Source organism: Prinia subflava, chromosome 6 (genome assembly GCF_021018805.1).
Source record: "Prinia subflava isolate CZ2003 ecotype Zambia chromosome 6, Cam_Psub_1.2, whole genome shotgun sequence".
Classification (NCBI taxonomy): domain Eukaryota; kingdom Metazoa; phylum Chordata; class Aves; order Passeriformes; family Cisticolidae; genus Prinia; species Prinia subflava.
In genome coordinates this window covers 19,044,042-19,056,055 of record NC_086252.1, presented here as the reverse complement: position 1 = coordinate 19,056,055, position 12,014 = coordinate 19,044,042, and the positions used below count along the sequence as shown (strand labels likewise).

General features: G+C 37.5%; 1 protein-coding gene across 2 annotated transcripts in view; it reads right to left on the bottom strand.

The window, feature by feature from the left end:
* Nucleotides 1-11,746, bottom strand: part of SLC25A12 (solute carrier family 25 member 12) — a 48,147-nt gene extending 36,401 nt beyond the window's left edge. The window contains exons 1-4 of one of the 2 annotated variants that reach the window (XR_010080783.1): nucleotides 11,644-11,746; nucleotides 11,120-11,173; nucleotides 7,061-7,203; nucleotides 2,308-2,423 (exon numbers count right to left, since the gene is read on the bottom strand). Coding sequence is in view for 1 of the 2 variants with exons in the window: in XM_063400523.1 (XP_063256593.1) it covers nucleotides 2,308-2,423; nucleotides 7,061-7,203; nucleotides 11,120-11,173; nucleotides 11,644-11,655 (325 nt within the window). In the remaining variant the exon portion in view is untranslated. The remainder of the gene's footprint in view (nucleotides 1-2,307; nucleotides 2,424-7,060; nucleotides 7,204-11,119; nucleotides 11,174-11,643) is intronic. The other variant, XM_063400523.1, reaches the window with a different exon arrangement.
* Between the last annotated feature and the right edge of the window lie 268 nt (nucleotides 11,747-12,014).

Genomic DNA, 12,014 nt, shown 5'->3' with positions numbered 1-12,014 from the left:
TTTCATCACTGGAGAGTTGGAAGCTAGGTATTTTAAGAGACAAGCAGCAGACTGAGGGTCAAGAGGACTGTAAAATGCTGAAGTGCTTGAGAATGGTTCAAAATCATGTCAGTAAATAAATCCCAAACAGAAGTAAACCCAACTAGAGCAGCTTGCTTTCAAAAACAGAGACAGTTCTAAAATTCAACAAGCACACTTCCCTCAGAAAACTGAAAATTTGAGTAGATGAGAGCATTTTTGAGAACATGTGTCTCACACAAGGCCAGTGTTGGTTCTAGTTACTGGTCTAACAGACCCCAGTTGATTCTGTCCCTTGTTTTGGATGCACAGTGCAAAAAAACCTCAGTAGATCCATGTTGATTCTGGCAAGACTTACTGGTTTGAGGCAGCTTTGGCATGAATGTAATCACATCCACAGAGCATTTCATCTGAGCTAGAAAATCTTGACTTGTATTTGCTCTCATAACCAACACAGTTTACCTGCAGACTGGAGACAGTACAGTCTATAAAAGACCTGACTTGTCTGATAGTGATTCTCACACCAATTGGCTAAACTTACCTCATTTCAGTACATTTCCAATCATTTACTAAAACTTTTAACTTTAAAACTTACATTCCTATATTGTCCTGTTTTCACATGAAACTAAGCCCTGTGCCTTTCTGTTTATGTGGTATGAAATGAAAGGGTGCAGGTCTCATTTATGAAACAGCCACAAGACTGATTTGGAAATTGTCTGCCATATTCTGAAGATGTCACAGATCATTATCCACGTTTTTCACAGTTGTATTAATATGTATGATATGCGTATGATGTAAAAGTAGCACGTGTTACAAACAAACAAAGAAGGACAAAAAGCAGCAGTAAATGTGGGAACTGTAGCACTGTACCATATTAAAAGCCTAATGTTAAATATAGTAGTAAGTGCAATACAATTAATTTTGTAAAAAAAATTCAATAAACCAATAGCAAATTTAAAATTCCCTCAAGAATTTCCTTTTCAAGATTTATCAGCCTTACAAGAAAATCAGCAAGGAAGACAGAAAAAAACCACCAATTTTCTGTTTTACAATTTCTCTTGTTTGTGTTTTCTTTTAGACTCTAATTATATAAAAATAACAATCTCAGTCTAACTGAGGAATTTGTATACAATCTGAAATGGCTTATTGTTCAGTTATGGAACCAACTATTTCAAGTGTGTTCATGAGAGCTACCAAATTCAAATCCCCACTTTGTAAGATTATTAAATAAACCATTGCTAACACGGTCACACTGATTGTAGTACTTTGTCCAGTTCCTAATGACTGCATTTACTGACCTCATCTTTATTTAAATTTTAAGATTTTCTTTTCAAGATGTTGTGCATCCAAACTGCTTAGTATCTGACTCTTCAGTTAACGATGTAATTTAACAGGCATCATAAATCAAACAATTTGTTTCCATAAAAAGACCTTTGCTTTTTTTTTTCCCAACAAGTTACAGCAATTTTCATAATAATGAAATAGTACAAACACCAAGTGGTTACAAATCCAAGCATAGTTTGTATTTTCTTTATTGAGTGGTTTATTCTTTTGGATAGAAATAACATTTAATTCTCATTCCATTTATTAAAATTCTTACCATTGATTTATCTAATTTTCATAAATAAGAAGCTTTAAAAATAAAGCCTAGTCCTCCTTAAACTGCATTGTTAGTAACAGTTATTTAGCAATATCACAAAGCAGTATAGTTAGCCTCAAGACTTTGGTCTAATTACTAACCTAAGTGATTAGGTAACAAAACCAAAGGACAGATTTTCTTCCTAATTTTACAAATATATGATCTAGTTGTAAGTTACACTCATAACATTAAAGTAAGATTTGCTCCTCAAGAAAAGGAACAATACCACAGGAAATCATATTATTAGACCTCCTAATTTCTGTATTGAGCTCTTACTGTATGAAATGACAATTATTCAAGGATATGTGAAGATCCATCCATAGCATATCTTAAAACTCCCTCATGGTTGAAGGAGTTTGAAGTTCATGATATAGGATTTTACTTAGGATGACACTGAACATCACTGTATTTACTACTTCAGGAAAATGAAAAACCTCAACTCAAGAAGACAGAGAAAAATGTATTTTATCTCTGTGTATTTGTTAAGCTTGAATTGAGACAGAGAAGAAAGTTCTACTCATGCAGAGTCTTAGGAAAACAGTACAGTACTGCACAAAATGCATTTCTATGCACCTGTGGTCATGAACCATTATTATGACAGATACTATTATAATCACTTTCTTAAACTGTTTTTCTTTAGGTATTCTTACCAAATGTTACTTCTCCAGTGCCATTCCTGTCAAATAACTGAAAAGCAACAATGAATATTGCATCTGGAGTACACAAAACAGATTCAAATGCCAAAAATTCTTGGAAGGAAATTAACCTAGAAAGGAAAACAGAAAAGTTATAAAGATTTTTTTTTTATTTTTCATAATACCAATGATAATATGCATTTTGATACTCTCAAAAAAGTGATATAAACAGTGAATAAAATTCTAACTTAAAATAATTAACACTCTAGAGACTGAAAAGTATGTTACATTTAAGTAGTTAACATTTATGCAACTCAGTTTCTTCCTCTATGAAGTCACTGATTTTTCACTGAACACCTACAACTTATTACTTCTTAATTATAAATGTAATGAGTACCTGAAAATTAAGACATAAAAACACGGCAAAAATTCTAACAACACGAAATTTACAGATCATTGTATTACAACACATGTATTTCTACTAAGAAAAGATACTGTAATGCAAGTACAGGAATACACTATAAAACATACATTTTCTTAAAACAATACATCACAATCATAAAAAACAAACAGGTTCAGAAAAAGTTACACTTTACTATGCATATGGAAAGAATACTCCACTCCAAAAATAACATGAAGGGCCAAGTCATGTACTCAGGGCCAAACACAAAACGTCTGGACTCAAGGACAGACATGGCAAGGCAGGGAAGGATCTGAGTGTAACAGCAGATGACAAGATTCATACAAGAGCTGTGTATGCAAGACAGTCCCTGTGCACAACTTGGGATGCACTGCTCAATCCAAGTCCTTCTGCTCACCACACGAACTCAGACCTGAATGTATGCACAGGTATCTTACTAGGATAACAGTAAGTAACTTTCCCAGAGGAACTCTGCTTATTCTGACACAAAAAAACCCTTCAGAAGGTGTCCTGTATGTATGAACAGCTGCAGAAAGATAAACCTGATTAAGTAAGATCACCTTACTAAGCTTAAAGGATTATGTTGGCACCAGACAATAATGGGATAAGTGACAGAATACATATATTGGCATTAAATAATCAATGGGAACAATAATTTCAATTGTATCTTTTATATTAAACAAAAAATTTACTATGTATCAGTAAGTGCTGTTAAAGCAGAGAATATCACTGTTTCCTAGAAATTTTCCTAGCAAATGTACATAACTGATCTCAACTTGGTATGCATCATATGAGATCATTAGCTCATAGTGATTACTTCAAACATTACTCCAGACTGCTAAAGAGCCAAGTATAAAGTCTGTCCCCCACAGGAAAAGAAAAAAGATAAGAAAAATCACAATATTCACACTATTCATTACTATATCCAGTCTTTCTCTAGCTGAGTACACATGAAGCAGAATTCAGATGCTTTAAGAAGGTCAAATTCGTTAACATTCTTGTATATATGCACTGCACAAGACAGGAAAAAACCTAGTGACTTTGAAAATAATTAAGATACTGAAAATACAAAATTATCATATTTACCACATTTTAGTCAGAAAAACCAGAGATATGAGAATGTCTCTTCACATGCAAAGTCAATTTCATCCAAAGGATAATCTTGATAAAGGGTTAGTATCAAAGAAACAAATGTTCTTTTAAAATAATTGTAAATACTATCATTTCAAAATATATCTCGCATACATGCATAAAGCTGACACACAAATTAACTCGTAACCAGGAAGCTTAACTCCATTACTGACAAAATCAAGTGCTGATCTCTGTAGAATGCATTCACAGAAGCCTGAACCTGAAAGATGTCTTCAGCAGTCCCACTAGAACAGTGCCTACAGCAAAAGGAGATAGACACATCCAATTTCCCCTCCACATATTCAACTTGCAATGCCTAAGAGCAGGGAAAGCCTCTGTGATCCTCCATTAGCCACTAGGGCAGAGATAAATAACAAGAGCTGGATTAAACAGAATGATGGAGCTTCCCACCCAATCTCTGCTCAAACAGCATCCAGTGAACCCACTGCATTACACACTCCATAACAATATTAAATCACTCACCTTTCCTTTTATTTGTAACATTTTAAAAAAATTATTTTCCTCTGATTTCTTCTATACTGCTACCCTTCAAAAGCACAAAGTAACCCATGTGTTTGCAATTCTTCTCCATCTTTCCTTTTTTCCTACTGCAAGTATTTTCTAATTTTTCCCCACACAACATAGCCTTTTAGACATTATGTATAGCTCTGTTGTGACTCTCCATTAGGTGAAATATCAACTATTCCTTGGGGATTTCACTTAAGTACACATTTCAGATTTAAGAATGATATGCTGATAAAAAGAGTACCCAAAAAAAGCTGTTAAAATGAAGAATTTTGTATTACTACTGTGACATTCTGAAGGTTTGGAGGGGGAAGAATATATTTTATCTGGTTTTGGCTAGTCTGAAGTCATGGGATGTTTTCAGTATCAGTGAAATCCTACTGTACTAAATAGATAACAGGGAAGTTTAAATCAAATTCTAACTTAGAGGTCATCAGATAAATTTCTAAGAACATGCACTTGTAACAATGAGGAATAAACATTTTGGAAGTGAACAGTCATCTGTTTTAAGAACTACCTTAATGAGTTCCACTAAAGCAAACCAGTCTTGTACAGCAGTAATGGGAGAAGGCAATAGTGCTCTGGAACAGTTAAGTAAGGATCAAGTTACCGTTAGGAAAAAAGTAAAACCACTTTTTTTTAAACACATGACTACAGAGCGCAGTTCCAAAATGTGCTGTTTCTGTAAAGTGCCAAACTTAAACCTAAAAGAAATAAAAAAATATTAACAATGGAAGCAACCATCAACACTCTGAGTATTTATTTCAAGGGCAAGCAAGGCTAAGAGAATATGATAGCAGGAATGAAATTTTGTAACAGAACCCCAAGCTTCTCAATGACTTGCTGCATGACACTGGGCTGTCATTTCATGCAGAAGTATTATGTAAAAAATGTACAGAACAGGACTATTGATACCTCCTTGGACTTCATTAAGTAAGTCCTTAGAAAGATGCAATGCATCCTGGAATCCAGTTGAAGACTACAAGTTATTCATGTTATTAGAGTCTGGATTTTGATATATTACAGCTCTCTACAAACAAAAGAATGTGAATGCAAAAAACCCCTGATGTTGATAATGGGGCTATAACAAATTCTTTGCATGAAATATAGATTAAATATAAATGTAGATTAAAACATTTAGAAAAACATTTCAGACAAGTATTCAAACACAAACATTTTACACTTTGAACTATATGGCAGTGCAAAATAAAAATCCCACTCTTCCCATAAAGAGGTGGTAAAGCACACTTACCCATACTTGATTATCTCACTTCAAATATTACCCAGATTAAAAAAAAAATAAAAACAACAAAATCTTATTCACAGGGAAAGTAACAAAAAGCAATGCCTAGAAGTTCTGTTGTAGCATTAAAACAAACTGATTTCCTACTGTAAGACCCTTTTATAAGACATTTCCTGAAGAAATGCACACCGTAAAAGATAACCAACAGCTTTTAGAGAAACAATATGCTAAGCATGTTGGTTTACTTTATCAATTAAACTATTACTTTAACAGATACATACAAAATTACCTTTTCAACCCATAATAAAGCAACAAACTGCAGCCAGGTATTTGAAACAGAGACAGGTTACTAAGATCTATCAAATATATGTATAATCAAATATATTATTAAAGTGCTGCAGCCTTATGAAAAGAAAAACCATATAGCATTACATCAAACAGGAAATCCTATATCTGTCATATGGAGTAAGAAGTACACAGCACATACAATTTCATTTCCATAGCACAGACACTATGCAAGCTGCCCAGCAAACTAATAAAATGTTCTATGGCAAAATGCAGGAAAACAAAACCAAAATTTAAGTAAGCAAGGAAGTTAAGGAGCTTTCATCTTAAAATAAGTTACATTTACATATTTGCAAATGTATTGCATACTATTTTAACAGCATTTTCTTTTCAAAAAAATAACCACTCACTTCTGCATTCTTGACCCCTTCTCTGATCCATCTTAACCTTCTCAATTTACTTTAACACTGTCCAGGCCTTCTACTACAATCCAAGGCCACAACGAGAAGGCTGCATACACCAAAAGAGAAGGCTCCTTGGAAGACAGGTGAATTGGAGGGCACTAGCTCAGCTGAGCAGATATTTTGTAAATTGGTTTCAGGGAACTGTCTCAAAGCAAGCAGGAGCATCAGTAAGCACAGCTGGAAAAGCTTTATGTGGTGTGACCTGATCTTTATTAGGCAAACAACTTCTTCCTTCATGAAGTCACTAGTGTCTCTCTTCTAATAGCACTTTCCAAAAGACCTCAGTGGTTGGATTTGAATGGCACACTACAGAAATAAGAAAGCTCTTCCATATTTCTGTGTTTAATTACAGGTACTGACAACTCTACAAAGCACCTGATGATGGACACGGATATACAAAAAAGCACTTTTCTAAGGCAACCACACTACACTTAACTTACCTGCTGTTCAGCTTCCTCAGCTTTTGTAGAATTTAACAAAATATCATCAAAATAAATCTTAGCTTTAAAAAAATCCATATTAAACATCATAATTTATTCTGTTTTCACAAATTTATAGTCTATTGTACTTGTACTCATTTAAATCAGCCCAAAGTGTCATAAAATCAATAATGTACTTTAGAAGATGAAATCATCCAACTCATGCACTCACACATTTAACAACGCACTACAAGTTTCAAATGGAAAGGAAAATTCTCACCCATCCTTAGTCTGATCTGCCACTCCAGCCAGGAGCTGCACTGTTTTAGGGTTGTGGTGCGGATCCGTGTGCAGCCCCAGGTACTTCTGCACAAAATCCTCTGGGGTCATGTAATGCTCACCATCCTTCTCAACACTTGCATACTAGAGTAAAAATAAAAAACAGAGCCACACAAACAAAAGTTAATCCATTTAGATGCTAATTATTGGTCATGACCAAATTATTATCTTTACTGAATATAACTTAAAATGGTGCCCAGCTGTCTGCACATAACTGCTCTGAAATTAAAGGGCTGGATTAAAGTAAAGGTGATACTGTGCTAGTTTTATATACAAACAGTCAGATTTCCCTGTACAACAGATGTGTTCACATAATGACCAGTATCTTCTAATTAGAAGACAACTACATATTTCAGAAACTGTCAGCTAATAGCAAAAATCTATAAAAATTACAACCATGCTATAGCATTCCATTTGCAGCTACACTGAAAACACAGCACACAAGTTTTCTTACAATTCCTAGTAGCAGATATCTTCTGAATAATTGTTCCTAATCTTACTATAATCATTTTGGAAAACATAAATTATTTATTTTCTCTTTTTGTGAGAAATAAACGTTCAGAATAATTTTTATCCTGAAGCTAATGTTTTTAAGGAAAAATTCACACACAGACAGTGCTTGCTTCAGCATCTCATGTATCTCTTCCACAGTATCAGCCCCTCATACCACCTCATCACCTCTTCCCCTTCCACCCTACAACTGTAATGACAGCTGTTTGCAGGACTGCACTTTAAACCACATTACTGAATTAATGGAGAATTAAAATAGAGTATTTCCACTAAAACAGGAACCCAAAGCAGTGGACAGGAATCCCTTAATTCACCACTGCTGCCAGTATGACAGCACAGTGAAACTGTGGCTTCCTTGAATCCACTCTGAAAGTTCTCTTCTCAGCCATACACACAAGTGACGGAAAAATGCCTTATGAAGCACAACTCTGCTGCAAGACATGAAATCCAGAGAAAATGTCATGTATGAAGGCCATCAAACATGCAGAGTATGGAGCACATCTTCAAGAACCACTAAAGTCAACTGTATGACAGCAGAGTGCATGTCAAAGACAGTCAAAACCTAAACACCACCTTTTTTTCTCCAGATACCAATTTCTCTGAGTTTATAATAAATAATAATTTATAATAATACCTTCCACAACAAAAACTCTTTGGGGAAGTTTTGTTAAAAATATTTTGAGACAAAAATAATTTAACTGACAGATACATGGAGCTCCATATGAGAAGGTCACGGCATTTTGGAAGAGTTTGGCAGCAAGTCAATAAATTAAGGCCTAACAAAGTAGCTAAGCATGTACATACATTAGTCCTATGTTTGCACCAGAGAAATTAAGTCAAGAATATTTTAGCCCGATTTTAAATTATAACCTAATTTGAATATACAACATAACAGATCAATTAAATCCGTGCTTTTCTCAGTCTTGAACTGTGTTACTTTAAAACACAAAATTTTTTAAAACACAAAAGTCTACATTTGTGGATTGCCACAGGTAAGCACTTGATGAATTTCCATGAGACTTTTTTAAAAACATCCTCACATAAGACAAACATACAAACCCCTTACTCAAGTTTAAAAGCTGGTGCTAGGTATCACACACTTTCAGAAACAATGCTTTGGAAATCTCTTTTTGTTTCCTTCTCCACCTTGCTTGAATAGGTCACACTTGAATTCAACAGGCAGGGAATAATTCAACAATATTTTCCAAAGGCTGACTGTGTCTTCTCTAAGAAAAATAATGAAGGTGCACTAAGAAATCTGGTAAGTGTTTTTCCACCCAACTCTTTTATCCTTCTGTGATGATTTGTTACAAAATTTGTTTTTTTTATGGCTGTTTCTGAAGTCTGTGGTTTGCAAACACCTAAGAGGTAACTTATTTCATGGTGCACAGACATGAAATTTCAGTGCCTGCATTTCCTAGTTACAGGATTAAGAGAAATAGCAAATCTTTTTAATGCAAATCAAACTTCAACAGTTTAAAACAGTTAGAAGAAGCAGACAGCACACTTGAGAAATTCTGAAGAGAAAAGTATATATTAAATATCCTTTAAGATACAATATAAACTGTACAGTGAGAGGGCAGGTATAACATCAGGAGACATGCATGAACAGAAGGAAATTTAAGTAGGCTCTATGATTAAGGTGGATGGTGACAAGGCCTAGAGCTCACATCTTCCCTTCTAACCATGTCCAAGGGAAGCCAAATTTAGGAAGGAATGCACGACCTTTAGCTGAAGCTCACAGAAGAGGCCAGCAACCTCAGCAAAGAGTACAACGTATCTGACCCCTAAACACTTGCAATATCTCATAACAAGACTTTCTGTGACTTAGTCCTGAAAAAAATGATTGCTTTTGAATTAAAGCTTGCAACTAAGTTCGATTTCTAAGCATCAAAAATACAATTTCAAACTCAACCGAATGCAGAAGAAATATAAACCCTTTTTCTATGTTTTTTTTTTACTGCAAAATCTCTGATACTAAAAGGGAGTGAGGAGAGCTCTCCTATTTTTCATTTGTCAGAGCACCAAACAATCCACAACTTCACTTACACATTTCTTTGAAGAAAACAGGACAGACATGGGGAAGACCAAAAAGCCAATTTTTAAAACCAGACCATCTGCTTTTCAGGCTAATAAAACAAATACTGTCAGGAAGAAAATGTCAGCATCCAGTGGTACAATGTTCTTCCTCACCACCGTCCTCCGTATGACCACTATCAAGAACTTCAATTGCTTATTTCCAGAAGCAAGAACTTCTACTGACTGGATGTCAAGAATCATACTGAGTTCACATTTACGATTGAATAGAGTGTTTTGACACCACATTTAACTTTTTTCCATTCAAATGTGCAAAACCATCTTGCAAAAAGTTGGAAAAAGATGTTCTAGAATCACATTTTTATATTGTATTAATATATGTTTTAAAAATTATATTTTGATGTTGCTAATTTTATTAACATACTCTACAGTAATCTTTATCTACAAAAGCTGAATGCCATGTCAATCAAAAACGACTGCGTTGGAGTATTTTATACTGGAAACTAAATGTTGAGTTTGATGCCAGCATTCCAAGTTTTTGCACTCCAGCAACATTACAGTGTAATCCAGTATGCAAAGGAAAAGGCCACCAAAATTATGGTCGGGATAGAACTCCTCTCTCTCAGGCAAAACGGTCTCTCTGACTACTTATCATTTATGCAAATTGTTAGATGGTATAGTACAATCAGAAGACAGGTATAAATAGTTAAATAATAGGGTTAATTACTCACAGTGCTAGCTCTATTTTTATACTCTTAATTTTTTAAATATAGAAAAGGTTCTTAAATATCCTGTCTAACACTCAACATTAGGGGAAAAAAGATAATTTTAGCAATTTTGAAATATCAGTGGCCCTAAAACACAGCTCTTGCTCTTCTTATTCTATATACCTGATTCAAAGCTTATCATCAAACTTTTAGGATCGACCGGATTTTCCTTTCTAATGCTCTACTGAAACTACAGGAGTGGAGAAACCTTCATAGTATTATTTATATACATCAATTCTAAGGGCCTGCAAGGGACAGTATTATGAAATATATAAATCTTGACAAATCGATTTCAAGTTCTAAAAACATTGCCAGTGGTCCAATCATTTGTAAGAACACATATAAATCCCAAGGACAAAACATACAGCCATAGGAGAAGAACGGTTTTGAATTCTAAAAAGGTCTATTTTTTAAAAAAACAAACAGTACTTTGTTACAATTATCTGCTTTGTAGAAAATCAGAAAATAATTCGGGAACTTATTTAATATTATAATTTGAAAATGGTTATCACAATTTGTGCCAGCAGCAGTTTCTCCTCAATGCCTGACAGCCCCTTCAATACACTGTGCCTGCAAAGTGAACTTTTAAGCGTTCCACCAGCACGACACACGTTTGATGCCACGGCAAGCTGCCGGAAAGGCAAAACACGGTAGTCTGACACTCGAACAACATTAGCTCTTTTTACCTGCAAAAAAATGTTTCGTAGTTCAACGGGATCCGCTCTTTTGGTTGAATGCACCTGTAAACACAAGCAAATTAATGCTTAGCCGGGCCACTGTCAGAGCGCGGATGAACCCCGCCGCGCCGGCCAAAGGCGGCAATACGGGGTCCGCTGTCAGCCCGACAGGCCCAGCCCCAGCCATGACCGCGCCGCGGGACGGCACAGGGCTCCGCGCCGGTGACAGCTGTCAGCACCCGGCTGCGGCGAGCGCCGCGGAGCCCCGGCCCCACGGGACAACCAGCGCCGCCCCCGCCGCCCCGGGGACCCCGGCCCGCGCCCCCCGGGCCACTCGGGCGGGCGGGGGCAGCGCGGGCTGCGCTGCCGCTCCCCGGGGGCCGCCCCGCCATCACCGCGCCCGTCGGCGCCGTTCCCCGGCCCCCGCGGGAATCCCGCAGCAGCGCGGCCGCCTCCCCCCGCCGCCCGCCTGCCCCCGGCCCCGCGCGGGATCCGCCCGGCTCCTCCTGCACCGGCAGCGGGGGGAGAGTCACCTTGACCGCCATGCTGCGCCCGCCGAGGAGGAGGAGGAGCCGCCCGCCCGCCGCGCCGCCGCAGCAGCCGCCGCCTCAGCGCAGCGCTGTGGGGCCAGCGCCCTGCCCTGCCCCGCCCCGCCCCGCCCTGCCCCAGCCCCGCAGCGCCGGGTGCGGGCCGCGCCCGCCCCGCCAGGGCACAGGCAGGGCGGCTGCTGGTGCCTCCTCCACAGTGAGGAACGGAGCCTTTTTCAGTGCTGCTGAACCCCACTGCTGGCGTAACAGATGCAGCCGTGCCCTGAGGGTCAGCAGAGGTGTACCTGTTGGTTTCAAGCGCCGGAACTGTCCACAGACCGATGTTCTGGCAGCTTGGCAAATCGGTTGTAGCTCCA